Source organism: Hemitrygon akajei, chromosome 2 (assembly GCF_048418815.1).
Source record: "Hemitrygon akajei chromosome 2, sHemAka1.3, whole genome shotgun sequence".
Taxonomy (NCBI): domain Eukaryota; kingdom Metazoa; phylum Chordata; class Chondrichthyes; order Myliobatiformes; family Dasyatidae; genus Hemitrygon; species Hemitrygon akajei.
Window position 1 is genome coordinate 204517399 of NC_133125.1, and position 27568 is coordinate 204544966.

The 27568-nt window shown below is 43.5% G+C and overlaps 1 protein-coding gene across 1 annotated transcript; it reads left to right on the forward strand.

Annotated features, from left to right (window-relative positions):
* Nucleotides 1-520: 520 nt before the first annotated feature.
* On the forward strand, nt 521-12434 carry LOC140720161 (zinc-binding protein A33-like). The gene is made up of 6 exons (XM_073035047.1): nt 521-1388; nt 1480-1575; nt 1664-1897; nt 6371-6393; nt 6494-6612; nt 8224-12434. Exons 1-6 carry the CDS (start codon nt 978-980, stop codon nt 8772-8774), a joined length of 1434 nt encoding a protein of 477 aa, XP_072891148.1. The 5' UTR covers nt 521-977; the 3' UTR covers nt 8775-12434.
* Nucleotides 12435-27568: the final 15134 nt, after the last annotated feature.

The following is a 27568-nucleotide window of genomic DNA, read 5'->3' on the forward strand; positions in this document are numbered from 1 at the left end:
GTGGGGGAGGTGTAGGAAGAAAGAGGAAGGGATGAAATCAGAAATGACCTTACAGACAACGCAAATAAAAAAATGAATGTTGAATTTACAGTTGGATCTGCAGCCTACGCAGGCGTAAGATGAAGTCCTGTCCACACTGGAAGTGGAAAAAATATTGAGGAGATCAAAATGTGGGGAAAATGCAGTGGAGTTTGAAAGAAACGTGGTGGACAAAGTTCATTCGTGAAATTACAGGAATCCGTAGTCCATAGTGACGACATTTCATTGGCATCGTGACAAAAGTTCAAAGTAAATTCTATTATCAAAGTACATGTATGTCACGTTACGAAACCCCGTACTTCATGTTCTTGCGGGCATTCAGAGTAAATAAAAAGAAACACAAGCGAAAGACAACACAAAACAAGACGGGAAAACATCGTGCAACAAACAACAAATTGTGCAATTACAAAATTTAATCAATCAAAATAATAACTGTGTATAAATAAGCAGTAAACAACGAGAACATGAGATGAACAGTCCTTGACAGTGTGTCCATGGTTTGTGGGAACTGTTCAGTGACGGGGTGAGGGAAGTTATCGCCTTCGGTTCAAGAGCCCGACGGTTCAGGGTCAGTAAGGTAGTGAAATGGACGGTAGAGATGGTGTAGACTTGAGTGAGAACAAGGTGGCTGCAAAGGGCTCCACAGCCATCTGTGGCAACGAACTTCACAGAATTCCCACCCTCTGGCTTAAGAAAATCTTCATTATTTCTGTTCTAAACGGGCATTCTGCCCACTCTCCATTATAGGAAGCATCCTTTCCCCGTCCTTTGTCTAGGCTTTTCGATAACGCCGAATACTTACAGCAAATTCATGTTATTAGAGGCTGCATTCGCGTAACAGGTTTTACAACAACCCCAAATGGATAACTACGGTACTGCTGGAGTTCAGTCTGCCTGATACTGAAGGGATTTTTGATCAGGGAGTGTCACAAATTAAGATGGCTTCGAAAGACCAAATTGAAAGTTTAACGGAGGACGTAATTTGTTCCATTTGCCTGGATTTCTTCAGCAATCCAGTAATATTGGAGTGCGGACACAACTTCTGTCGCTCCTGCATCACACTGTATTTGGAAGGCGCGGCGAAAGGCACTTGTCCGGACTGTAGAGCGAAGTTTGCGGACGCTAGTGCCAGGGTCAATTGGGCCTTAGGAAGTCTCTCCGAAAAAGCTCGAAAGCTAAATCTGAATCGGGAAGAGAAGGCAAGTAAACTTCACTGCGAGGAACATGAGGAAGAATTGAAGCTGTTTTGTGAAACTGACAACAAACCGATCTGTGTGATGTGCGTGGCCAAGCTGGAACACAGAGAGCACCGCCTCCTGTCGATTCAAGAAGCTGTTGAAATATGCAAGGTAAAAGAAAACACAGGCTGGTCACCTTGTTAATCGTTCTTTCGTTTTAACAGCCTAATTGCTTTATTAAATTATTCCCAAACAATCCTAGGATCAGATGAAATCTACATTAGAATCTCTAAAAAGAAGGAAATCAGCAATGGAGGAATTAGAGCAGCAACAGACGGAGAAGATTTTTGTCATTCAAGTGAGGTCTCAGGTTTTAATTTTATAATATTATATAACTGTGCCCCTTTCACGGTCGATAATATTATCTCTTAACTTTCATCTGACAGGAACAGTCACTCAGCCTTCAGTCCCAGATCACATCCCATTTTGCTGAACTGCACTGGGTTCTCACCGAGAAAGAGCAGCGTGCACTCCGAGATCTCAGGAAAGACGAGGCGAGGATTCTATATCAAATGGAGAAAAATCGTCGCCAGATTCAAGAGAAGTTAAACTCTATTCAGGTTGAACTCTCAAATCTGAGGGAACGGATAGATCAAGAAGATACTATGAAGTTGCTGAAGGTGAGAATTTGATTATTACTTTGAAATGAACGTCACTTTCCTCAACAATTCAGTGGAAAAAAGAAGTCGGAGCAACTCAGCGGATGAAGCAGCATGTCTCGGGAAAAACAGGTCGAGCCCGGTCAGCAGTTTTGCCGACTAGTTTGCTTTCAACATGCTGTGTATGGATCTAGCGTGAGGGGCCCGTGTCATAGATCAAAGAACGCCACAGAATAGAGTCAAGCCCTTAGCCCCATCTAGTCCAGGAGACCATAGGACATAGTAGAATTGGGCCTTCAGCCGATGGAGTTTCCTTCGCCATTCCATCAGGCTGATCCCGGATCCCATTCAAACCCATGCAACTGCCTTTTCCCCATATCCTTTGATGTCCTGACTAATCGGGACACTATCAACATCAGCTTTAAATATGACCAAGGACTTGGCCTCCACCGCAGTCTGTGCCAGAGCATTCCACAGATTCACCACTCTCAGCCTAACAAGATTCCTCCTCACCTCTGTTCTCAAAGGTCTCCCCTCAGTTTTGAGGCTGTGCCCTCTAGTTCTGGATACCCCTAGCATAGGAAACATCCTCCCCACATTCAGCTTATCTAGGCCCTTCAACATTCGGTAGGTTTCAAGGAGATTCCAGTGAGTCCAGGCTCAAAGCTGCCAAACGCTCCTCATATATTAACCCCTTCATCCGCGGAATCATCCTCGTGAACCTCCTCTGGACTCCGACCAATGACAACACATCCTTTCTGAGATATGGGGCCCAAAGCTGTTGCCAATACTCCAAGTGTGGCCTAACTAGTGTCTTATAAATGCTCAGCATTATTTATTTCTTTTACATCCTGTTCCTCTTGAAATAAATGCCAACATTATTTGCCGCCTTTACCACAGACTCAACCTGTAAATAAACTTTCTGGGAGTCTTGCACGAGGGCTCCTAAGTCCCTTTGCACATCAGAGGTTTGAATTTTCTCCAGATTTACATAATAATCTGTAATATTATTTCTTTTATCAAATACATCATCATACATTTCCCAACACTGTATTCCATCTGCCAGATTTTTTACCCATTCTTCCAATTTGTTTAAGTCCTGCTGCAATCATTTTATTTCTTCAGCATCAGTCTGTGCAGATCAGCTATTCTGCCTAGTCTCTTGGAACCAGATCTGAAACATAGCCCATCCTAACATGTACTAATCAAAATTCCTCTTAATTGTTGCAATAGATCACACATTCCCCCACCTCCGCTGGCAGCTCGGTAACATTGTCCGAGCGAAGAAGTTGCTCCTCAAGTTCCCGTTAAGTATTTCGCATTTCAGCCCATTTTGCCAGCTGGTCTAGATCACCCTGGATGGTTCATTGTCTCTCCTTGCTGTCCACTATGACCCCATTATCATTTGTCATCTGCAGATGTGCTGATTTAGTTTACCACATTATCATCATCCAGGTTATTATCACAGATGAGAATAACTATGGACCCATCACCGGTCCTCGAGTGGAGTGTCTGTGACTGTGAGCTCACGTTGATTTGCATTGTGTGACACAAATTATTTAAGATCTACTTCCGGTTCACATCAACCTTCGGTTTCCCTTTCGGTGCAATTTGTGCTATTTGCTTTTCAATTATGTTCTTCAGAGAATTAGGATCCATTCTACAACTCAGACCATCTGTCCTCTCTGCATAAGAGTCCTCTCTCTCGACTCACTGCACTGATTAGCAAAGTCATGAATTTCATCACCACCAAGAGAAAAGCTGCAGAAGCTGGAAATCCAAGCAATGCACACAAAGTGTTGGAGGAACTCAGCAGGCCAGGCAGCATCTATAGAAAGGAGTAAACAGTCGACATCTCGGGCCGAGACCCTTCAGCAGTTCTGCTGAGTTCCTCCGGCATTTTGTGTGTGTTTCATGATCCCTTCCGCGTTTATTCAGCTTAAATTTACCTTTATCTTCTCAGTTTTCTTCAGCTTCTGAGTTAGTGTTAGAGAGGAGATCACTAAACAAATTGTGGGTCCACGATGGACAATCTGGCACATCCTCTCCATGACCTACTGAATAAGCAGCGGAGCCCCCTTCAAACAGATTCATTCAGCTCCTTGATCGTTACAGAAAATCTTTCCTGCCAAAAGCAATTAGTGTATATAACGGTTCGTCTCTGTGCGACAAGGAGAACGAACATACATTATTATACAAGAGTCTCTGTTTTATTACTTTGTGCATCATTATTGCACAATAATAAAGTATTTATTATTCTTATTAGCCCGAGGGAGAAACATCCACTTTTCTTTCCTATTTCCATATGCATATCCTCTTTTTAAAGAGTTCTGTTTTTAGCAGTAGAGATATTTTCTCCAAAATCCACTTTACGAAATACATTCATAGCTTAGACCTCCTCCTCTGAACATCATTTTCATCGGATTCAAGCAGTGTCCACAGCTTGTTCAAACTTACTTGCAAGATAATTACACTCAGATATGGCAGAATTAGCATTAACATCCCTCGCACTACAAGTTCAAGTTAAACTGTCCTTCAATGAATCTGCATTTCTCTGAGCGCAGGTGCAAAACACAGTACCTACAGTCTCACATTACACACAGAACCATTATGCATCCATAAATTTGTCAGGATAAATGTTGTGGCCATTACCAAGACTTGGATGGTTCAGGGGCAGGAATGGTTACTTAGAGAGTCAGGCTATAGATGTTTCAGAAAGGACAGGGAGGGAGGCAAAAGAGGTTGGGGTGTGGCTCTGCTGAGCAGAGATAGTGCCATGGCTGCAAAAGGGGAAGTCATAGAGGGATTGTCTACGGAGTCTCTGTGGATGGAAGTTAGGAACAGGAAGGGATCAATAACTCTACTGGGTGTTTTTTCAGAGACCACCCAATAGTAACAGGGACATCGAGGAGCAGATAGGCAGACAGATTCTGGAAAGGTGTAATAATAACAGGTTGTCGTGGTGGGAGATTTTAGTTTCCCGAAAATTGTTTGGCATCTCCGTGGAGCAAGGGGTTGAGATGGGATGGAATTTGTTAGGTGTGTTCAGGAAGGTTTCCTGACACAATATGTAGATAAGCCTACAAGAGGAGAGATGTACTTGATCTGGTATTGGGAAATGAACCTGGTCAGGTTCAGGTCTCTCAGTAGGAGAACATTTCGGAGATAGTGATCACAATTCTATTTCCTTTACCATAGCATTGGAGAAGGATAGGAACAGATAAGTTATGGAAATGTTTAATTGGAGTAAGGGGAAATACGAAGCTACCAGGCAGGAACTTGGAAACATAAATTGGGAACAGATTTATGTTCCCAACAGTTCTCAAGGAAATGTACAGAGAAATGTGGCAAATATTCAGGGGATATTTACGTGGCGTTCTGCATAAGTACATTCCAATCAGACAGGGAAGGGATGGTAGGGTACAAAAGCTGTTGAAAATCTAGTCAAGTAGAAAAGAAAAGCTTACGAAAGGTTCAAAAAACAAGGTAATGATAGAGATCTAGAAGATTATAAGGGGAGCTTAAGAATGAAATTAGGAGAGCCAGAAGGGGCCATGAGAAGGCCTTGGCAGGCAGGATTAAGGAAAACCTCAAGGCATTCTACAAGTATGTAAAGAGCAAGAGGATAAGATGTGAGAAAATAGGACCAATCAAGTGCCACAGTGGAGAAGTGTGTATGGAACTAGAGGAGATTGCAGAGGTACTTCTATAGTTGTATCATGAGGAGCATTCTGACAGGCTGCATCACTGCCTGGTATAGAGGGGCTACTGCACAGGACCGAAAGAAGCTGCAGAAGGTTGTAAAACTTGTCAGCTCCACATTGGATACTAGCCTACAAAGTACCCAGCACATCATTAGGGAGCGATGTCTCAGAAAGACAGCGTCCATTATTATGCACCTCCAGCTCCCAGGCATGCCCTTTTCTCACTGTCACCATCAGATGTGAGGTACAGAAGCCTGAAGGCCCACACTCAGCGATTCAGGAACAACTTCTTCCCCTCTGCCATCCGATTCTGAAATGAACATTGACTCTTCGGACACTACCTCACTTTTTTTTAAAACAGAGTATTATTATTTTTGCATGTTTTTAAAGAATCTATTCAATATAGATAATATATTTACTTGTTTATTTATTATAATTATTTAATTTAATTTCTTCTTATTATTATTCTTTTTCCCTGATAGATTATGTGTTGCATTGAACTGCTGCTGCTAAGTTAACAAATTTCACGTCACATGCCGGTGATAATAAGCCTGATTCTGATTCTGACATTCTGTTTTAAAGTTACTAGCAGAAATCCATGACCAGTATGGCTTGAGGATTGATGGTACATGGGATGGTGCAGTGTTGCTCCGTTTTAGGGAATGCTCAGTTTGTGTTCAAGCGACAGTGAGGGTTAGGAACGACAGAGAAAGGTAACAAATTGGCTTACTCTCTGCTGTCAGGATCTGTATGGTCAATCAAGTTAAATTTGTGTTTTTCAATATTTCAGGAAGAATTTAATCGAAAAAGCAGGTGAGACATTATCCACTGAAATTCTCGACATCATTTAGAACATAGCTCAGAAAATGTTTAGTGTTGAATTTAATCTTTACTTCATGTTTATACTATGCAGGATTAGTGATGATGATTCTGCACTGTCAGTCGCAGACAGTGTCCTTGATGTCGGAAAATTTGACCATCCCTATTTGTTGAGCGAGGTGCTGCCAGAAACGTATGGCAGCGTAAAGCGAGGTGAAGCATAAACATCTTCCTTCTAGATGCTTTAGCGATATTTAATTCTTATTTGATGTAAAGGATGTAAGATAAGACCATAAGATATAGGAGCAGAAGTAGGTCATTCGGCCCATTGAGTCTGCTCCACCATTCAGTCATGGCTGATCCAATTCTTCCAGTTATTCCCACTCGCCTGCCTTCTCCCCATACCCTTTGATGCCCTGGTTAATCAAACACCTATCTATCTCTGTCTTAAATACACCCAACGACTTGGCCTCCACAGCCACTCGTGGCAACAAATTCCATAGATTTACCACCCTCTGACTAAAGTAACTTCTCCACATCTCTGTTCTAAATGGATGTCCTTCAATCCTGAAATTGTGCCTTCTTGACCTGGACTCTTGTACCATGAAATATAACTTTGCAATATCTAAACTGTTCAGACATTTTAATATTCGGAATGTTTCTATGAGATCCCCCCTCATTCTCCTGAACTCCAGGGAATACAGCCAAGAGCTGCCAGACATTCGTCATATGGTAACCCTTTCATTCCTAGAATCGTTGTTTTGAATCTTCTCTAAACCCTCTCCAATGTCAGTATATCCTTTCTAAAATAAGGAGCCCAAAACTGCACACAATACTCCAAGTGTGGTTTCATGAGTGCCTTATAGAGCCTCAACATCACATCCCTGCTCTTATATTCTATACCTCTAGAAATGAATGCTAACATTGCATTTGACTTCTTCACCACCGACTCAACCTGGAGGTTAACCTTTAGGGTATCCTGCACTCGGACTCCCAAGTCCCTTTGCATCTCTGCATTTTGAATTCTCTCCCCATCTAAATAATAATCTGCCCATTTATTGCTTCCACCAAAGTGCATGACCATACACTATGTTGTATTTCATTTGCCACTTCTTTGCCTGTTCCCCTAAACTATATAAGTCTCTCTGCAGGCTCTCTGCTTTCTCAACACTACCCGCTCCTCCACCTATCTTTGTATGATCGGCAAATTTAGCCACAAATCCATCAATACCATAGCCCAGATCATCGACATACATGTAGTTATATAGTACGTCTATATATTATATAATATAGTTAATAATGGATTGAGAGGGAAGTGTTCAGCTATGCACTGTGTACTAGTCTTTTGTACGTCACCTGCCAGATCGCTACACCTCATACATTGAGCTCCACCTGCCATTTCTCGACTCCCGTTTCCAACTGTTCTACACATTGTTTTTATTGTCACCCCCCCCCCCAGTATCCACAATCCTGTCGCATTCTTCTGTCGACTTCAAGCTTACAAATATCCCACATTTCTGTGCATATTCTATAAATATAATTTTTATTCTATTTAAAACACACACATATCTATATATTATATATAGATATACTATATAGTATTTAATATGTGGTATTTACATATACATATGTACAGCACATATACATATGATATTAAGATATGAACGACCCTGCATAGTGCATTGATGCCTCGGTTACGTCTCCTACGATGATAAATCTGTGGTAGATCCCTTCCCCTAAGAACTTCCTCTGGTTCCGGGGCCGCGCTGCCTTGCTGTCCTCTGGGTCACCGGTAAGTAACAAATTCTCTGCTTCTCTCCCCAGTCTCTGTCACCCTGGATGTCGAAACAGCCTCTCAGGAGCTTGAGGTGTCTGAGGATCGGAAGCGGGTCAGATTGTCCCAATACGAGCCGGTACCCAGATCGACCTGGAGTCTGTTCGGTTTTCTGAATGACTGGAAGAAGTTCACTGCTCAGCCTTGTGTGCTGGGATCGGAGGGATTCACATCGGGGAGACATTACTGGGAGGTGGAGGTGGCGAGCAGTCAGAGATGGGGGCTGGGTGTCGCCGCAGAGTCTGTGGAGAGGAAGAAAGAAATCAAACTGAAACCGAAGTTTGGCGTCTGGGCCATTAGGCGAAGTGCTGACAGGTTTTATGCACTCACCTCCCCTGTGTACCGTCTCCCTGCCGGTCTCATCCTCAGGAGGGTGGGAGTTTATCTCAGCTACGAGTCCGGGACAATTTCATTTTACAACGCGGAGACCAAGTCCCATCTCCACACCTTCACTGAGAATAAATTCACGGAGAAACTTTATCCTTTCTTTTGGACTCTGGATGAAAAGCACTGGCTGAGAATCTGCTGCCATTACAATTAGGATCGGGAAAACGGCGTGGTCCTGGGACTGGCGTGAGGAGCGCAGCTCATCGGCTGTGGGACGGAAACTGTGCTGATAACAGGCTCCATTTAATCCCCAAAGACTGTACTGTGAGTGTGAAAAAGATCCGAAGATGACTGGAAGAATTGGATCAGCCATGATTGAATGACTTAATTTATGCCGTAGCTCTGCTGATTTTAACGTGTTATCTGCATCCTTCGCACTTGGAAATAATCGCCATGTCCACGAATTCCGCAATAGCTGCGTGCAGAGAGTCCCGTGATCCCCGACTCATCTTCCTAATGTCTTCCGAGTCATTCGTTTAGTCAACGGGTGGCATGACGCAAAACGGAAAGAAAAAATGTCTTAAACCTTTCTTTGTTTCCACATCCATTGCTCGCACAAAATTGTTGACAGGGTTGTTAAGAAGGTGTAAGGTGTGTTGGTCTTCATTAATCGGGGATTGAGTTCAAAAGGGCGAGGGAATTTGCAAATCTATAACACACTGGTTATATCTCATCGGGAGTATTCTGTTCAGTTCCGGTTGCCTCATTCTAGGGAAGACACCGGAACTTTAGAAAGGGTGCAGTGGACATTTAACAGGATGCTGTCTGGGTTAGAGGACTTGCCTTCGGACGAGAGGGAGACCGAGCTGGGGCTTTGCTCCTTGAGGACGGGACCTGACTTGATAGAAGTGCAGGAAGTTAGAGTGAATAACCAGAGATTTCTTTCCCCAGAGCTAAAACGGATAATATGAGGGAGCATTATTATGAGGAAAGGATGGGAGGATGTCAGAGGTAAGTCGTTTTATTTAACACAGAGAGTGGTGGGGGCGGGAACACCCTGCCAAGGGTAGTTGTGAATGCAGATACATTAGGGGCATTTGAGAAGTTAGAAGCAGAACCGAGTTTAATATCAGTGGCATAAGTTGCGGTGTGTACTGTTTTGCGTGGCGGTATTGCATTGTGATATAACAAAAATAAAAATGTGATACAACAACACACAGAATATATAATTAAATCAGTAGTGCAAAAAGGAAGATAACATAAACAAAATAGTGAGGTTGTGATATGTAAGATGATATACAGATGGAGGGCTATGTGGGAGGGAAGGTTTGGTCAATCTTGGAGCAGGTTAAAAGGTTCCTACAGTATATTGGGCAGAATGGCCTGTTCTGCGTTGTGTTGATCTATGCTCCTAACAGCAGAAAGGACTAGAACTGATTTGCATGTCAGAAATGATCTATACACTGAGATCAAGGTCAGCATTTCATGTCAATGACACTTCGTTGGCAGTGGGAAGAGTTGGCAATGAAGCAAGATTTACATTACAGAACAACGTGGGAGGGACAAAGAGAGCCAATGAGAAGATCCGTGATCTGGGGAGACCCGAGAATACGACCATCACCGGTCGTGCTGACTGGAAGAAGGAGAGAACAATGAGTGGGGGGGGGGGGGAAGTGTCAGAAATAGGAGGAAGGGGATGATATCAGAAATGATCAGGCAAACAACGCAGAGACAAAGAAAGTTGAATTCACCATTGCGACTGCAAACTGTACGAGCCTGAGATGAAGTTCTGGAAGTGGAAGAAATATTGTGGAGATAGAAATGCGGGGAAAATACAGTGGAGTTTGCGAGAAGCATGGTGGGGGAAGTTCATTTGTGAAATTACAGGAGTCCGGAGGTTTATAGTGATGACAGTTTACTGGCTAAAGTTCAAAGTAAATTTTATCATCAAAGTACATACGTCACCATATATAATCCTGAGATTCATTGTCTTGCGGGCATTCTCAGCAAATAAGAAGAAACACAATGGATCCAATGAAAGACCTCAATAAACAGGTCGGTCAAACAACTAATGTGCAAAACCCAGTAGAGAATATGCAAATAAAAACAAAACAACAAAATAATATTAAGTAACTAAGCTATACCTCTAGAGATCACCAGATAAAGAGACCCTGAAAGTGAGTCCATAGGTTCTGGGAACATTTCAGTGACGGGGTTGTTCAGGAGCCTGATGACTGAGGGTTAGTTAGATAGTGAAGGGGGACGGCAGAAATAGTGCATACGACAGTGAGAACATGTTGGAACTGGAGAAGAAAGGGCGAGGAAATATGCTACTCCTGTCAGAGGACAGCATCAGCACAGCTATTGATGTATCCAGAATATGATTTGAGACCTGGGACCATTCATCGCGAGCTTGATCCAATCTCTGGCCGTCCCGGTGGTGCATCTCTGTAGCCAGTTCCAGATGAAAATATACTTTGTTCAAAGGAACAGGCTTGTCACTGCAAATTGAGAATAATGCTAATCGCTTACATCATTCACAGTAGGAAGCAGGGGTACCGTACAAGGTCAAGAAGGCACAATTTCAGGATTGAAGGACATCCATTTAGAACAGAGATGTGGAGAAGTTACTTTAGTCAGAGGGTAGTAAATCTATGGAATTTGTTGCCTCGAGTGGCTGAGGAGGCCACATCGTTGGGTGTATTTAAGACAGAGATAGATAGGTGTTTGATTAGCCAGGGCATCAAAGGGTATGGGGAGAAGGAATGAGAGGGGATCTCATGGAAACATTCCGAATGTTAAAAGATCTGAACAGATTAGATATGGCAAAGTTATTTCCCATGGTAGGGGATTCTAGGACAAGAGGGCATGACTTCAGGATTGAAGAATGTCCTTTTAGAACTGAGATGTGGAGCAATTACTTTAATCAGAGGGTGGTAAGTCTGTGGAATTTGTTGGCAGGTGTGGCTGTGGAGGACAAGTCATTGTGTATATTTAAGGCAGACATAGATAGGTTATTGATTAGCCAGGGGTGAAAGCAGGAGAATGGGGATGACTGGAAGAATTGGATCGGCCCATGAGTGGTGGAAGGACACGACCTAGTCCTTAACACTTCTAAAACAAAAGAGATGATCATTGACTTCAGGAGATCAAAGGACTGAGTACACCCCCCCCCCCCCATATACATGGAGAGGTAGTGGAAAGTGTGGAACACCTAAAGTTCTTTGGAGTTATGTTGTCAAAGCAGCTGACATGGACCACCAACACCTCCCTGCTTGTAAAACAGGCACAACAAAGACTCTTCTTCCTCAGAAAGCTGAAACAGGCCAAAGTCCCACAAAAGCTGTTGCTTAACTTTTACAGAAGCACAATTGAAGCCATCCTGACCAACAGTGCCACAGTGTGGTATGCCAGCTGCACAGCCGCTGAGCAACAAGACCTGCATCGCGTGGTGAAGGCGGCCCAGCGAATTGTCAGGATGGAGCTCCCAGGACTGGACACCATCTATTCCAGCAGACTCAGGAGGAAAGCAATCAGCATAACCAGAGACACCACACACCGCGGCCACTCCCTGTTTGACCCGCTGCCATCCAGCAAAAGGTTCAGAACACTAAAAGCCAGAACAAATAGACTGAGGAACAGCTTCTACCCCAGAGCTGTGGCCTCCATCACACCACTCCCACAGAACAATGACTGAAACTGTGAGCACACACAAGGACTCAAATATCTGCACTAATGGCACTTTGTGCATTACTGTGACATTCTGGTGCTGCTGCAACTTATTTTCTGCTACTTGTCATTTAATACTGTTTTTCTATTACTGTCTTGTTTTTATCTACCACTTTATTTAATTGCCTGAGAGGATGCCAAACAGAGTTTCATTGTATCTATGTATAATGACAATAAAGATCATTCATTCATTTGATTGAATGGCAGAGCAGACTCAATGGGCTGAATGGCCTACTTCTGCCTCTATATCTTATGCTCTTATTGTGCATACATTTGTCTAAATGTCCTTTAAATGGTGTAGTTACCTGCCGCAGTCACCTCCTGAGGCAGCTCGTTCGAGACACCCACACCTTCTCTGTGTAAACATTACTCTCAGGGCCCCTTTAACTTTTTTCCCTCTTGCCTCACTTCCACAAACTTACTAACCACGCTCCTACACTCTCATCAAATTCATTAACATGAATAACAAACAGAATGGAGGCAGCAACGATGCCCGTGGTTCAGCACTGGTCACGGACATCCAGTGTGAAAAACAACCCTCCACTACCACCCTCTGCCTCCAACCACAAACCAGTTTGTATCAGCTCACCCAGGACCTCATGCCACAGGGGCTGTTGGTGTGGGGCAAAGTTCAGTATTTGATGTTCAAATTATCTCAGCAAAGCCCCAGCAACTTCTTCCTAGGCTTCCCCACAACGTCTGAGGACGGACTTGATCAGCCCCCGGAGTTCATCCAGCTTTACGTGTTTAAGGCTTCCAGCATCACCTCTTGTTTGTCGTGTTTCAGGACAATACTATTTATTCTCTTCCCAAAATTCACCAGCTTCCATTCCAGTAAACACAGATGAGGGGAACCAGACCTCACTCATCCCTCTTTGCTCCACACAAAGACACTGAAGGGGAACTTTTCTCTCCCTATTTCTCTTCAGATCAATGGACAGACTGAACTGAGGGAGGATAGAAAGGGCCGGGGGTAAGAGGTGTGGAACAGGAGGGTGTTTCTAAGTAAACAGACATCTTGTGAGTGAGGATCCTGAACAGAGTTTGGAGGGGTTCGGGATCAGCATGTTCCTGTTGGAGTGAAGGTCAGCACTGATGGGATGAGGGAACCCTGGCTGACGAGGGTCATTCAGACTCTGATCAGGAACATAATGGAGTTGTTTGTCAGTTGAAAGCAACTGGGATGGAGCAATTCTTTTGCAAAATAGAAGGAATGTAGGAGTACACTGAAGAGGGGAATCGGGAGGGCAAAAAGAAGACACAAGATTATTTAGCAGATTCTGTGAATCTGTTGGAAGAAAAAGAGTAATTAGTGATGTGTCCCTTGAAGGATCAGTTTGAAGCTGGGGATTTCAGTGAGGAGAATAGTAATGTCCTGAAACTGTGGTAAACTATGTATACCTGTATACCTGTCTGGACACGCCCCTCTGCTGACTGCTCCTGTGGCTCCTCCCACAGACCCCTGTATAAAGGCGATTGGAGGCACTGCTCCTCCTTCAGTCTCCAGAATGTCGTGGGCTCGTCTGTTGCTAATAAAAGCCTATTGTTCGCCTCCCGTCTCTGAGAGTTATTCATGGTGCATCAGAAACATAACAGCCTGTTTCAGCTTTGACCCTCTCACTTTAAAGCTTCATCCTCTACTAGTGTCCTCAGAGAGATTACACTGCTGGGCCTGTCCCAAAGTTAGAAGAATAAGAGGTGGTGTGACCGAGACAGACACAGTCTCTCAGGGTATTGACAGAACAGAGGCAGGAATGATGTTTCATCTGGCTCACCTAGAACGCAGTGAAACTTTGTAATTCTCTCTACAAGGTTTCTCGAATTCTGGGGCTCCATGATGATGGGGATGGCACAGGAAAGTGGATCTGAGGTCAAAGGTCAGATGTTCTGAGTGAAGGACAGGACAGCCAAAGGGCCAAATAGCCACATCTGCTGCTATTTCTTACATTTTTCAATCTTTCTATTGATTTTCAAATAAAGAATATACAAATCAGAGAAGGAGTTTAGCAAACAGATAATATAAAAGGCATATAAACAGGAAAAAAACCCAGAAAGTATATAATGTCAAAATCAGATAGATAAAAAAAAAACTACAACTCCTCGTAGCAATCAAAAACAGATTGGAAATTTTATTTGATAAAGGAAAAAAAACCCACTAACTAAACTGAAACAAAAAAACGAGAAAGAAAAAGAAAGATTGGGCAGTCCAATTGAGGATAACATTTAAAAAGAGAAAGAAAAAAACATCCTTCCAGTCATTTCTGAACCTTCACGGATAAGGATTTTCCCCAAAGAGAATAAAGAAAAATAAATAAATAAAAAATAAATTAAATCATGTGAAAATATTGAATCGCCAGACTTGTTCAAAAAAATATTGGTCGCCAGACTTGTTCAAAATTAAAGGATGTATCAAATGTCCGGCTTCTAATTTTCTCCAAGCTTAGACATGACATAATGGAGGAGAGCCAATAAAAAAACAGTAGGTGGATTAGATTCTTTCCAGTGTAGCAAAATAGCTCTCCTGGCCAGTAATGTTGAAAACGCTATCGCATGTTGAGCGGAAGCAGACACTTTGCTTGCTTCCTCTGGAATAATCCCAAAAATTGCTGTAAGTGAATTGGGTTGAACATCCACATCTATAACTTTAGATAATATTCCGAACACATCCCTCCAAAAATTGTTTAAACTTACACGTGACCAAAACATATGGGTTAGAGTAGCCATTTCTGCGTTACATCTTTCACAAATAGGGATAATATTAGGAAAAATATGCGCCAATTTATCTTTGGACATATAGGCCCTGTGCACTATCTTAAACTGAATTAAGGTATGGTGTACGCAGATAGATGAATTATTGACTAGATAATAAATTTTACTCCATTGATTGTCTGAAAGAGAATGTTGAAGTTCTACTTCCCAGATGCGTTGAACCCTATCATTAGGCGACATGCAAGCATTCATTAACTGTTTATAAATGATAGCTATTAATCGTTTTTGAAAAGGTTTAAGCTGAAAAATAGCATAAGCCAAATTTAAAGAGCAGGCCAAGGGATAACTCGGTAAAAAATCACGTAAAAATTCCCAACCTGTAAATATCTGAAAAAATGTGTATTAGAGACGTCATATTTATCCATTAACTGTGAAAAAGACATTAAACAGTCTTGTAAAAACAAATCTAAAAAAGTCTTTATTCCCATGCTAAAAAAGCCTTATCCAAAGTTGATGGTTTAAAAAGAAATTAGAACAAACTATTACTAGAAAGTAGAAAATCAATTAATTCAAAAAATCTACGAAACTGAAACCAGATTTTTAAAGTATGCTTAACAATAGGGTTGAGAGCTTGTCTACCTATTCTGGAGAGCGAAAACGGAAGGGGAGCTCCTAATAAAGAAGCTAACGAAAACCCCACTACTGAATTTTCCTCCAACTGTAACCATGAAGGGCGATCTTGGTCGTCTATATCATAAATCCAAAAAGTAATATAACGAATATTGATTGCCCAATAATAAAATCTAAAGTTTAGTAAGGCCCTTCCTCCATCTTTTTTTGGTTTTTGCGATAAAAGTTTATTCACTCTAGAGCTTTTATTATTCCAAACATAAGACAAAATCAGAGAATCAATTTTATCAAAAAATGTTTTTGGAACAAAAGAGGGAACTGCTTGAACTATATATAAAAATTTCGGTGGAATAACCATTTTTATAGCATTTATTCAAACTATCAATGACATTGACATAGGTGACCATTTAGAAAGCGCCTTTTGAGTATATTCAACTAAAGGGGAGAAATTATACCTATATAGGTCTTTAAATTTTTTTGTAATTTTGATACCAAGGTAAGTAAAATGGTTTTGGCAATATTAAAAGGTATTTGATCATAATAATCAGAATAATTATTAATAGGAAATAATTCACTTTTATGTAAATTAAGTTTATATCCAGAAAAAATACTAAATTCCGTAAATATAGATAGCATAAAAGGAATAGATTTCCTAGGATTTGAAATGTAAACTAATAAGTCATCCGCGTATAACGAAACCTTATGCAATTTATCCCCTCTCTTAATACCCTGCACAGAATTAGAATCCCTGAGAGCGATAGCAAGTGGTTCTAAAGCCAAATTAAATAATAAAGGACTAAGAGGACAACCCTGACAGGTACCTCTATATAATCTAAAATAAGGAGACTTTTGATTATTACTTAGAACCGGGGCATGATGATGTGGTGACCCACTTCCCAGCGCACTCGAACCGGCTCACAAAGTGGCGCGCGCCGGCAGAGAGGCCGGCCCCAAAAAGGGTACCAGGCCTGCTTCAGCAGCAAGGGGAAAAGCCCACGCTCGGGACGGGACTGTGAATATTCCCACCCGGGGAGGGCGGAAACGGGAAGGCTTAAAAGCGAGGCCGCGAAGTTTGAATAAATCTTTTATGCAATTGAAACTCACCGTCTGCGTGTCGTTATTCCAGCGCTGTGTGTAGCACTCCGCTACAATAAATCAATTTAATCCAGGAAATAAATCCTGGACCAAAATTAAACCTCTTCAAAACCTGAAATAGATAAGGCCACTCCACCCTATCAAAGGCTTTCTCTGCATCCAGAGATACAATACATTCGGATTCTTTGGCTGAGGGGGAATAAATGATATTTAACAATCTTCGATTATTAAAATATGAGTACCTATTTTTTATAAATCCTGTTTGATCGTTTGAGATAACATTAGACAAGATATTCTCATGCCTATTTGCTAGCATCTTAGGGAGGATTTTAAAATCTACATTCAATAAAGAAATAGGTCTATAGGATACTCATTCCAGTGGGTCTTTTCCTTTTTTTAGGAATCAATGAAATTAATGCTTCATAAAAAGTTTTAGGAAGGTTCTCAGAGGATGTAGAATTAGTAAACGTTTGATGAAGATATGGTATAAGCATTTCATGAAAAGTCTTGTAAAATTCTACCGTATAACCATCAGGTCCCGGATTTACGTAATTGCATAGAGGATACTGTGATTGAAGTTCGACCCTTTCTTTATATAGGTCCTCAGTAGGTTTAACTGAATACGTTTTATATATCTGTTTAATTTTATTAACAAGCATTGACAATTCCGCTTTAGTTTTCTTCCTCAAGGCTGCTGAATATGAGACTATCTGTTCCCTAAGAAAAGATTTCAACGTGTCCCATATAACCAGATTTGACATTCCTTCATTTGTGTTAAATTTAAAAAATATATAGAAATTTTCTCCTTAATAAAATTAACAAAAGCTGGATCATGTAACAATACGGGATTCAATCTCCTCTGTGAGATTTTCAAAAATCTATTCGAAAGCTTAAGGGTTAACTTTAAAGGCGCGTGATCTTAGAGCGCAATGATGTCATACGCACATTCAACAACGGAGTTTAACAGACGTGTATCTAAAAAAAAGTAATCAATTCGAGAATACTTGTGATGGACGTGTGAGAAATAAAGTGAAACTGTATCATTGGGGTGTTTATATCTCCAAATATCGACAAGGCCATATTCTAATAAAAAAGAGTTAATACAAGCTGCCGCTTTATTAGGAAGCTACCAGAGCTACCTTTTGCTCGCATAATAAACCAGTAACAATTAAATACCTTCCAATCGAATCAGTATTAGTATTAAAGTGTACAAAAGGGATTTGGGGGCTAAGAAATATAGAAACGCCTCTTATCTTACTATCCGACAGCGAATGGTCCAAAGGTTCTGCCCAGAAACGGAAAAACCTGTCCTCATCCTGTTTTCGTATATGATTTTCTTGCGCAAAAATAATATCTGCATTAAGTGTTTTTAATTTCTTAAAAATCTTTTTACGCTTAATGGGGTGATTGACACCGTTCCAATTCCAAGATATTATATTGATTTTATTAACATCCATGTTTAAAATTGAATTTAATATTATTTTAAAGAAATGTTACGCAAGTACAGATTAAACCAAAAGGCGCGGGTACAACCAGAAGGAGTGACGCATTTACGAAAGAGATATCCATCAAAAGAACTGCCCAATCAAGAAAAAAACCCTATTCTAATAGACCCCTCCCGCCTCCCAAAAGATAAGAATTAAGCGAACCGATAGGCTAGTCCCATGCTAACTAATAACCCTTAACCCTGTTCTCCATCTCGCAGCTCCGTATATTAAAATAAAGCAAAGATCCCACGGAAAATAACCATAATAAAAGACACAAGCAGAATTCAACTACTATAATGTTACCTCTAACAGTAATAAAAACATAATCAACAACGACCATCTTAGAATCAGCTAAAGTAGCTTAAACACATATTCAAAAGAAGGAGTAAATCCGAGCGAATAATATTACAAACAATATTCTTTCTCTCGAAAAAGAAAAGTAAATGAGTATATATATAACAGACCTAAAACTATAAGCATTGAAACAAATAAAAGAAATAAAAAGATTAATACTCAACAGGTCCTACACGGACCATTAAAGTACAATAAAGGTTCCCTACAAAACAGTTATATATGTACTAATTATTAATAAGGTAAAAAAAATTAAATCAGCCACGTCCCATACCGAGGAATGAAAAGGTATAGAACGTACCGAACTCAGAAGCTCCATAAACAACTCATACAGCAAATACTTCAAAATTCCCTATTGAGTAATTGGAATAACTTTAATATTTTATTCAGTAGGCTTAACTTTAAGATTTTTAATATACTCCCATCCCTCCTGAGGAGAGTAGATTCTCAGTGACTGAGATTTTTTCAGGAAAAATTATCAGCTTTGCTGGAAAGCAAAGGGGGGTGTATTTAAATCTAATTTATACATTTCACTCATAACTTCACGATATTTCTTTCTTTCGGCAAAGACTTCGGGAGGATAGTCTTCGACTGTACGAACCTGTGTTGAATTAGAGATTAATTTCCGCTTCTTTCTGGCTTCTCAAAGAATAGCTTCTTCAGTCGTATAATAATACAAAGAAAGTACAACTGGTGGAGGACGTAAATCGGCAGAACGCCGAGAGAGTGGAATTCTGTGAGCTCTGCCGATTAAGGGGCTAGCTTCCCGGGTCTCATTGAAAAGTGAGTACCGCATATCTGAAAAGAATTTTAACAAATCGCCAGCTTCAGTATTTTCAGGCAGTCCCAGAATACGCAGATTCCTCCGACGCCCTCGACTATCTAAATCAACCATTCTTTTCTTCGTTTTAGATAGTTCCGAGGTAATTTCATTGATTTTCTTTAGCCAAATAGCCACATCTGCTGCTATTTCTTAATACACATATCTATATTTGTGCCATTTAATATTTTGGCCTTCAGGCTGTTGGATTACACAGGGGTAACCAATGCACTCTGTGTAGAGCATCCTCTGTACCCCGTGTTCACTGTATTCAGTTCAAAGTTCAAAGTAAATTTATTATCAAATTACATATGTCACCATATACAAACCCGAGATTCATTTTCTTGTGAGCATAATCAATAAATCCAACAATCACAATAGAATCAATGAAAGATTGCACAAACAGGGCAGACAACCAGAGTGCTAAAGACAACAAACTGCCAATACAAGGAGAAAGAAAAACAAGAAATAGTAATAAATAAAAAAACAAATAAATAAAATAGATGGATAGATAGATAAATAAATGAATAAGCAATAAATATCAAGAGCATGAGATGAGGTGTACTTGAAAGTGAGTCCATAGGTTGTGGGAACAGTTCAGTGATGGGGCGAGTGAATTTGAAGTTATCTGAACTGGATCATGTGGGTCCTGATGGCAGCAGTGGGAAGAGAGCATGGGCCGGGTGGTGGGGGTTAGGGTGAATCTGAACTGGATCATGTGGGTCCTGATGGCAGCAGTGGGAAGAGAGCATGGGCAGGGTGGTGGGGGTTAGGGTGAATCTGAACTGGATCATGTGGGTCCTGATGGCAGCAGTGGGAAGAGAGCATGGGCCGGGTGGTGGCGGTTAGGGTGAATCTGAACTGGATCATGTGGGTCCTGATGGCAGCAGTGGGAAGAGAGCATGGGCCGGGTGGTGGGGGTTAGGGTGAATCTGAACTGGATCATTTGGGTCCTGATGGCAGCAGTGGGAAGAGAGCATGGGCCGGGTGGTGGGGGTTAGGGTTAGGGTGAATCTGAACTGGATCATGTGGGTCCTGATGGCAGCAGTGGGAAGAGAGCATGGGCCGGGTGGTGGGGGTTAGGGTGAATCTGAACTGGATCATGTGGGTCCTGATGGCAGCAGTGGGAAGAGAGCATGGGCCGGGTGGTGGGGGTTAGGGTTAGGGTGAATCTGAACTGGATCATGTGGGTCCTAATGGCAGCAGTGGGAAGAGAGCATGGGCCGGGTGGTGGGGGTTAGGGTAAATCTGAACTGGATCATGTGGGTCCTGATGACAGCAGTGGGAAGAGAGCATGGGCCGGGTGGTGGGGGTTAGGGTTAGGGTGAATCTGAACTGGATCATGTGGGTCCTGATGGCAGCAGTGGGAAGAGAGCATGGGCCGGGTGGTGGGGGTTAGGGTGAATCTGAACTGGATCATGTGGGTCCTGATGGCAGCAGTGGGAAGAGAGCATGGGCCGGGTGGTGGGGGTTAGGGTTAGGGTGAATCTGAACTGGATCATGTGGGTCCTAATGGCAGCAGTGGGAAGAGAGCATGGGCCGGGTGGTGGGGGTTAGGGTGAATCTGAACTGGATCATGTGGGTCCTGATGGCAGCAGTGGGAAGAGAGCATGGGCAGGGTGGTGGGGGTTAGGGTGAATCTGAACTGGATCATGTGGGTCCTGATGGCAGCAGTGGGAAGAGAGCATGGGCCGGGTGGTGAGGGTTAGGGTGAATCTGAACTGGATCATGTGGGTCCTGATGGCAGCAGTGGGAAGAGAGCATGGGCCGGGTGGTGGGGGTTAGGGTGAATCTGAACTGGATCATTTGGGTCCTGATGGCAGCAGTGGGAAGAGAGCATGGGCCGGGTGGTGGGGGTTAGGGTTAGGGTGAATCTGAACTGGATCATGTGGGTCCTGATGGCAGCAGTGGGAAGAGAGCATGGGCCGGGTGGTGGGGGTTAGGGTGAATCTGAACTGGATCATGTGGGTCCTGATGGCAGCAGTGGGAAGAGAGCATGGGCCGGGTGGTGGGGGTTAGGGTTAGGGTGAATCTGAACTGGATCATGTGGGTCCTAATGGCAGCAGTGGGAAGAGAGCATGGGCCGGGTGGTGGGGGTTAGGGTAAATCTGAACTGGATCATGTGGGTCCTGATGACAGCAGTGGGAAGAGAGCATGGGCCGGGTGGTGGGGGTTAGGGTTAGGGTGAATCTGAACTGGATCATGTGGGTCCTGATGGCAGCAGTGGGAAGAGAGCATGGGCTGGGTGGTGGGGGTTAGGGTGAATCTGAACTGGATCATGTGGGTCCTGATGGCAGCAGTGGGAGGAGAGCATGGGCCGGGTGGTGGGGGTTAGGGTGAATCTGAACTGGATCATGTGGGTCCTGATGGCAGCAGTGGGAAGAGAGCATGGGCCGGGTGGTGGGGGTTAGGGTGAATCTGAACTGGATCATGTGGGTCCTGATGGCAGCAGTGGGAAGAGAGCATGGGCCGGGTGGTGGGGGTTAGGGTTAGGGTGAATCTGAACTGGATCATGTGGGTCCTAATGGCAGCAGTGGGAAGAGAGCATGGGCCGGGTGGTGGGGGTTAGGGTGAATCTGAACTGGATCATGTGGGTCCTGATGGCAGCAGTGGGAAGAGAGCATGGGCAGGGTGGTGGGGGTTAGGGTGAATCTGAACTGGATCATGTGGGTCCTGATGGCAGCAGTGGGAAGAGAGCATGGGCCGGGTGGTGAGGGTTAGGGTGAATCTGAACTGGATCATGTGGGTCCTGATGGCAGCAGTGGGAAGAGAGCATGGGCCGGGTGGTGGGGGTTAGGGTGAATCTGAACTGGATCATTTGGGTCCTGATGGCAGCAGTGGGAAGAGAGCATGGGCCGGGTGGTGGGGGTTAGGGTTAGGGTGAATCTGAACTGGATCATGTGGGTCCTGATGGCAGCAGTGGGAAGAGAGCATGGGCCGGGTGGTGGGGGTTAGGGTGAATCTGAACTGGATCATGTGGGTCCTGATGGCAGCAGTGGGAAGAGAGCATGGGCCGGGTGGTGGGGGTTAGGGTTAGGGTGAATCTGAACTGGATCATGTGGGTCCTAATGGCAGCAGTGGGAAGAGAGCATGGGCCGGGTGGTGGGGGTTAGGGTAAATCTGAACTGGATCATGTGGGTCCTGATGACAGCAGTGGGAAGAGAGCATGGGCCGGGTGGTGGGGGTTAGGGTTAGGGTGAATCTGAACTGGATCATGTGGGTCCTGATGGCAGCAGTGGGAAGAGAGCATGGGCTGGGTGGTGGGGGTTAGGGTGAATCTGAACTGGATCATGTGGGTCCTGATGGCAGCAGTGGGAGGAGAGCATGGGCCGGGTGGTGGGGGTTAGGGTGAATCTGAACTGGATCATGTGGGTCCTGATGGCAGCAGTGGGAAGAGAGCATGGGCCGGGTGGTGGGGGTTAGGGTTAGGGTGAATCTGAACTGGATCATGTGGGTCCTGATGGCAGCAGTGGGAAGAGAGCATGGGCCGGGTGGTGGGGGTGTGCAGCTTTCCTGCAACAATGGTCTGTGTAGATGTGCTCAGTGCTGGGGTATTGGTGATTCCAGACCAGACTGTGATGCAGCCAGTCAATATGCTCTCCATCACTCACCTATATAAGTTTGTCAAGGTTTTAGATGTTGTGCTAAATCTTGGCAAACCCCGGAGGAAACAGAAACGCTGTCTGCTTTCTTCGTAGTTGTGCTGGGCCCCGGTCAGTTCCTCCGAAATGACAACACCGAGGAATTTAAACTGGCCGACCCTCTCCACCTCCGATCCTCCAGTGTGGACTGGTTCATGGAGCTCTAGTTTCCTCTTCCCGAAGTCAATAATCAGCTCCTCAGTCTTGCTGACATTCAGAGGTTGTTGTTCTGGTGCCTCTCAGCCAGATTTTCAATCTCCTCCGATATGCTGATTCATCACCACCTTTGACTGGCCTGAGATAGTGGTGTCACCAGCAAACTTAACCCTGGCATTGGAGCTGTGCTCAGCCACACGGTCAGGAGTGTAAATCGAGTTGAGCAGGGTCCAAGAACACAGCCTTGTGGTGCATCTGTGCTGATGGAGATTGTGGAGGAGATGTTGCCAATCTGACCAGACAAGGGTGGGCAAGTGCGGAAATTGAGGATCCATTTGCACAAGAAGTTATTGAGGCCAAGATCTTGAAGTTTAGTGATTAGTTTTGAGAGGATGACAGTATTGAATGCTGAGCTGGCTTCGATAAAGAGCATCCTGATGTGTCCAGGTGTGGCCTGTATCTGGCCACAACCTGCCATTCCCTGTCTGTTCATGTGTCTGTCTGAATGCCACTGAAATGTTGTTGTTGTATCTGCTTCTACCCCCTCCCGACAACATAGGCACCTACACCGACCATTCTCTGTGTTAAACAAACTTGCCTCATCAATCTGCTTTAAACCTTCTCCTCTCACCTTATATTCACTCCCTGTAGTATCTGACTTTCCCACGCTGAGGATAAAGAGACTCTGACTGTCTATAATGCCTGTGTCAGCTCTTGCTGACTTTTCCCTCGACAGCTGCTGAGTCACTGTGTTCCCAGACTTCTGTACCTTGTGTAACGCCCTGGGTCACGTTTTTCCTGTTCTGCGGTAGGTATTTCATTCAGCAGCTCTGTGAGATCAGTCTGTTCTGCTCTCAGCCTGTTCGGCTCATTGTTCAAGATAAGGGATGATGAGGAATGTGTGTCATCCAGTCAGGATGGTGGAACTAGGGGAGGTTTTTCTGGTGAGGGACACTGAAGGTGGGCTTGGGGCTTTTGTTCGGTGGTAGATGAAGAGAGAAGATGCTGGAGAGAACAGGTCGTGAGATTCGATCCGGTGCGGGACCGGATATCTAACTAATATCTAACAGGGCAGCAAATTACACAGCATCCACACAAACCGGGGTTTGGGTGGGAGAACTGTCTCGATCTCACTAGTTTGACGAGACCAGACATTATCTTCCCGAGACTTACACAGCCAAGGAAACCAGAGGGTTTCGCTTGTGATCCCCTCAGTCTGTGATGCTTCCTCCCTGGTAAGAATGGGGGGGGGGGTGAAGGTGTACCAGAGTGATTCCCCACAACCCCTGCTGGACAGTGGGGAGCGGCGAGTGTGCACTTGGCATCTGTTGACACACTCCGTCCCGACTGGGTGAAAGCAGAGAGTGAGAGCGAATAACTGGAGCAATTCCGCCACCTGCTGGTCACACAGGGTATAAAGAAAATGATATTTAAGATCCATTGTGTTATTTTCTGCTATTTTCTGCTTCAAGTCAAGTCAAGTCAAGTCACTTTTTATTGTCATTTCGACCATAATTGCTGGTACAGTACACAGTAAAGACGAGACAACGTTTTCAGGACCATGGTGCTACATGAAACAATACAAAAACTACACTAGACTACAGACCTACCCAGGACTGCGTAAAGTGCACAAGACAGTGCAGGCATTACAATAAATAATAAACAAGACAATAGGCACAGTAGAGGGCAGTAAGTTGGTGTCAGTCCAGGCTCTGATATCTTTTTAAATTGACATGTCGCTTGCCGAAGTGGGCCGTAAGGTCGGTCAGAACAAATCGAGCATTCGCACAATAAAGCGGAAAGAAGCTGAAATCTTTCATCCTGCATATTATTTAGCTCAGAATGACAGACCATACTCTGATCACTTTGGCTTATTGGAGCTTCAGTAAAAAGTGGCATTGACATTGGAATGGGACTGCATTCCCACATTGGTGCTACAGAGATAATTAATCGCAGAGCCATTAATATGATAAAGCAAATTTGCCAGCATATCAAGCAGATAAATGACAAATTTTCTGTTCACATTAATGAATCAAGAAGCCTGAGCATTGAGACTGTCCTAATAGTTTATCTGAAATGTGAAAGTGGTAAGGAAGGTGATCCCCATTTTCTGTTTTTAGATCTCATTGAACTGCCTGATCAGAAAGCTTAAACTATTGAACTGTCTCAATAACCATGGGTTTGATGACTCTTACTTGAAACAGAACCTTGTAGCATTTGCTAGTGATGGGGTGAGTGTAATGCTTGGTGTCAAATCTAGTGTTGCTACAATTCTCAAGGAACATTACCCTGATGTGATAATTTGGCCCTGTCTTAATCACAGATTAGAACTTGCAGTAGGCGATTCAGAGAGAGAAGTTCATGGAATAAATCATTTCCAATCATTTAAAGGACAAATTGTACTCTGTTTACAGTAGATCACCTCCAAATCAAAAGGAACTGTCTGAATGTGTCTCTCAAGTAGAACAACACATTTACAAAATAGTCTGTGTTCTGGGCACCAGGTAGATAGCTTGCTCGTTTCGAACTGTTTCAGCAGTGTGGCAAAATGATGAAGCACTGTGTTTTTATTTTGAAAAAGCAATGAAGGATGAATCAAGATCTGGGAGTGACAGAAAACACTGTGAAGGTCTGTTCAACAGACTCTCTTCAGAACAGTTTCTATCAGACTGAGCTCTAATGTATGACACCTTGCATGAACTTGGTTTACTGTCAGAGTGTTTACAGAAACGCACTACTACGATTGTTTATGAAGACAAACTGATCCAACGGAGCATAAGATCACTGCATGGACTGAAAGAGCAACCTGGTACAAAAACTGCAGATCTGCGGAAACAGAATCAGAATCGGGTTAATTATCTCTGTTATATATGATGTGAAATGTGTTGCTTTGAGCAGCAGTGCAGTGCAGAGACATAACATCACTATGAATTATAAAATAAATAGTGCAAGTGAAGGAATAATGGGGGAATCAGTGGGAATCTTTGTGTCATCCCGGCACAAAGACGATGGTTGTGGTGTTTGGAGCCGATCATCTCAGCCACAGGACATCTCTGCAGGAACTCCTCAGGACAGAGTCCTCGGCCCAAACACCCTCAGCTGCTTCATCAACGACCTTCTGTCCATCGTAAGGTCAGAGGTCGGGATGGTCACTGATGACGACACAATGTTCAGCACCATCTGCCACCCCTCAGGTAATGAAGCAGCCCACAACACAAATGCAGCAAGATCTGGACAATATCCAGGCCTGGGCTGATAGGTGGCAAGTGACAATCACACCACACAGTGTCAGGCAGTGATGTCTGAGGAAGGAATCTCTGGGAATCATGAGAATTGGGAAAGCTGATAAATATTCAAACTAGCTGCTTTACCGTTTGGGAAATTGTAGTAGTTAGACCAAGGGAGAAGGTGACTGAGAGGTGACGATATGACAGTCAGGTCAGTGATTAGACTGTGGACGTGTTCAGTCAGCAAGGTGAAGCTCACTGGATCAAAGGTAAACAGGTGGAGGTTGGATTGCAGACCACGGCAGGAGAGTTTATCATCAGATAAGGAGAGTCACGGCAGGAAAACAGGGTCAGAAATGAAAACAATGAATTACAGAGAGCATTGGGAAATGGTTGTCAGTCAGATCGAGAGAGACCACATAGAAATAATCAAAGGTCAAATATTACAGGGAAATAGTCCCTCTGTCCCTCGAGCTGCTGTTGTGGACGCTGCCTGATGAAGACTGTCAGACTCAGCGACGTGGAGATTGCAGAGCAACACACTCAAAATACTGGAGGAACTCAGGGGGTCAGGCAGCAGCTGTGGAGAGGATAACAGTCCTCGTTTCAGACCGAGACCCTTGAGTGCTGTTTATTCCTCTCCATATGCTGCCTGACCAGCTGAGTTCCTCCAGGATATTGTGTGTGTTGCTCTGGAATACCAGCATCTGATGAATCTCTTAGAGTACAAAGTAAATGGCAGGATACTTGGCAGTGTGGAGGAGCAGAGGGATCTGGGAGTACATGTCCACAGATCCCTGAAAGTTGCCTCACAGGTAGATAGGGTAGATAGGATAGGATAGGGTAGTTAAGAAAGCTTATGGGATGTTAGCTTTCATAAATCGAGGAATAGAGTTTAAGAGTCGCGATGTAATGATGCAGCTCTATAAAACTCTATTTAGGCCACACTTGGAGTACTGTGTCCAGTTCTAGTCGGCTCAGTATAGGAAGGATGTGGAAGCATTGGAAAAGGTACAGAGGAGATTTACCAGGATGCTGCCTGGTTTAGAGAGTATGGATTATGATCAGAGATTAAGGGAGCTAGGGTTTTACTCTTTGGAGAGAAGGAGGATGAGAGGAGACATGATAGAGGTGTACAAGATATTAAAGAGGAATAGACAGAG

Coding starts and splice junctions, on each gene's coding strand:
- LOC140720161 (XM_073035047.1), top strand. CDS start 978: ATGGCTTCGAAAGACCAAATTGAAAGTTTAACGGAGGACGTAATTTGT. Junction 1,576..1,663: donor AGAAGATTTTTGTCATTCAA/GTGAGGTCTCAG, acceptor TTCATCTGACAG/GAACAGTCACTCAGCCTTCA. Junction 1,898..6,370: donor ATACTATGAAGTTGCTGAAG/GTGAGAATTTGA, acceptor TCAATATTTCAG/GAAGAATTTAATCGAAAAAG.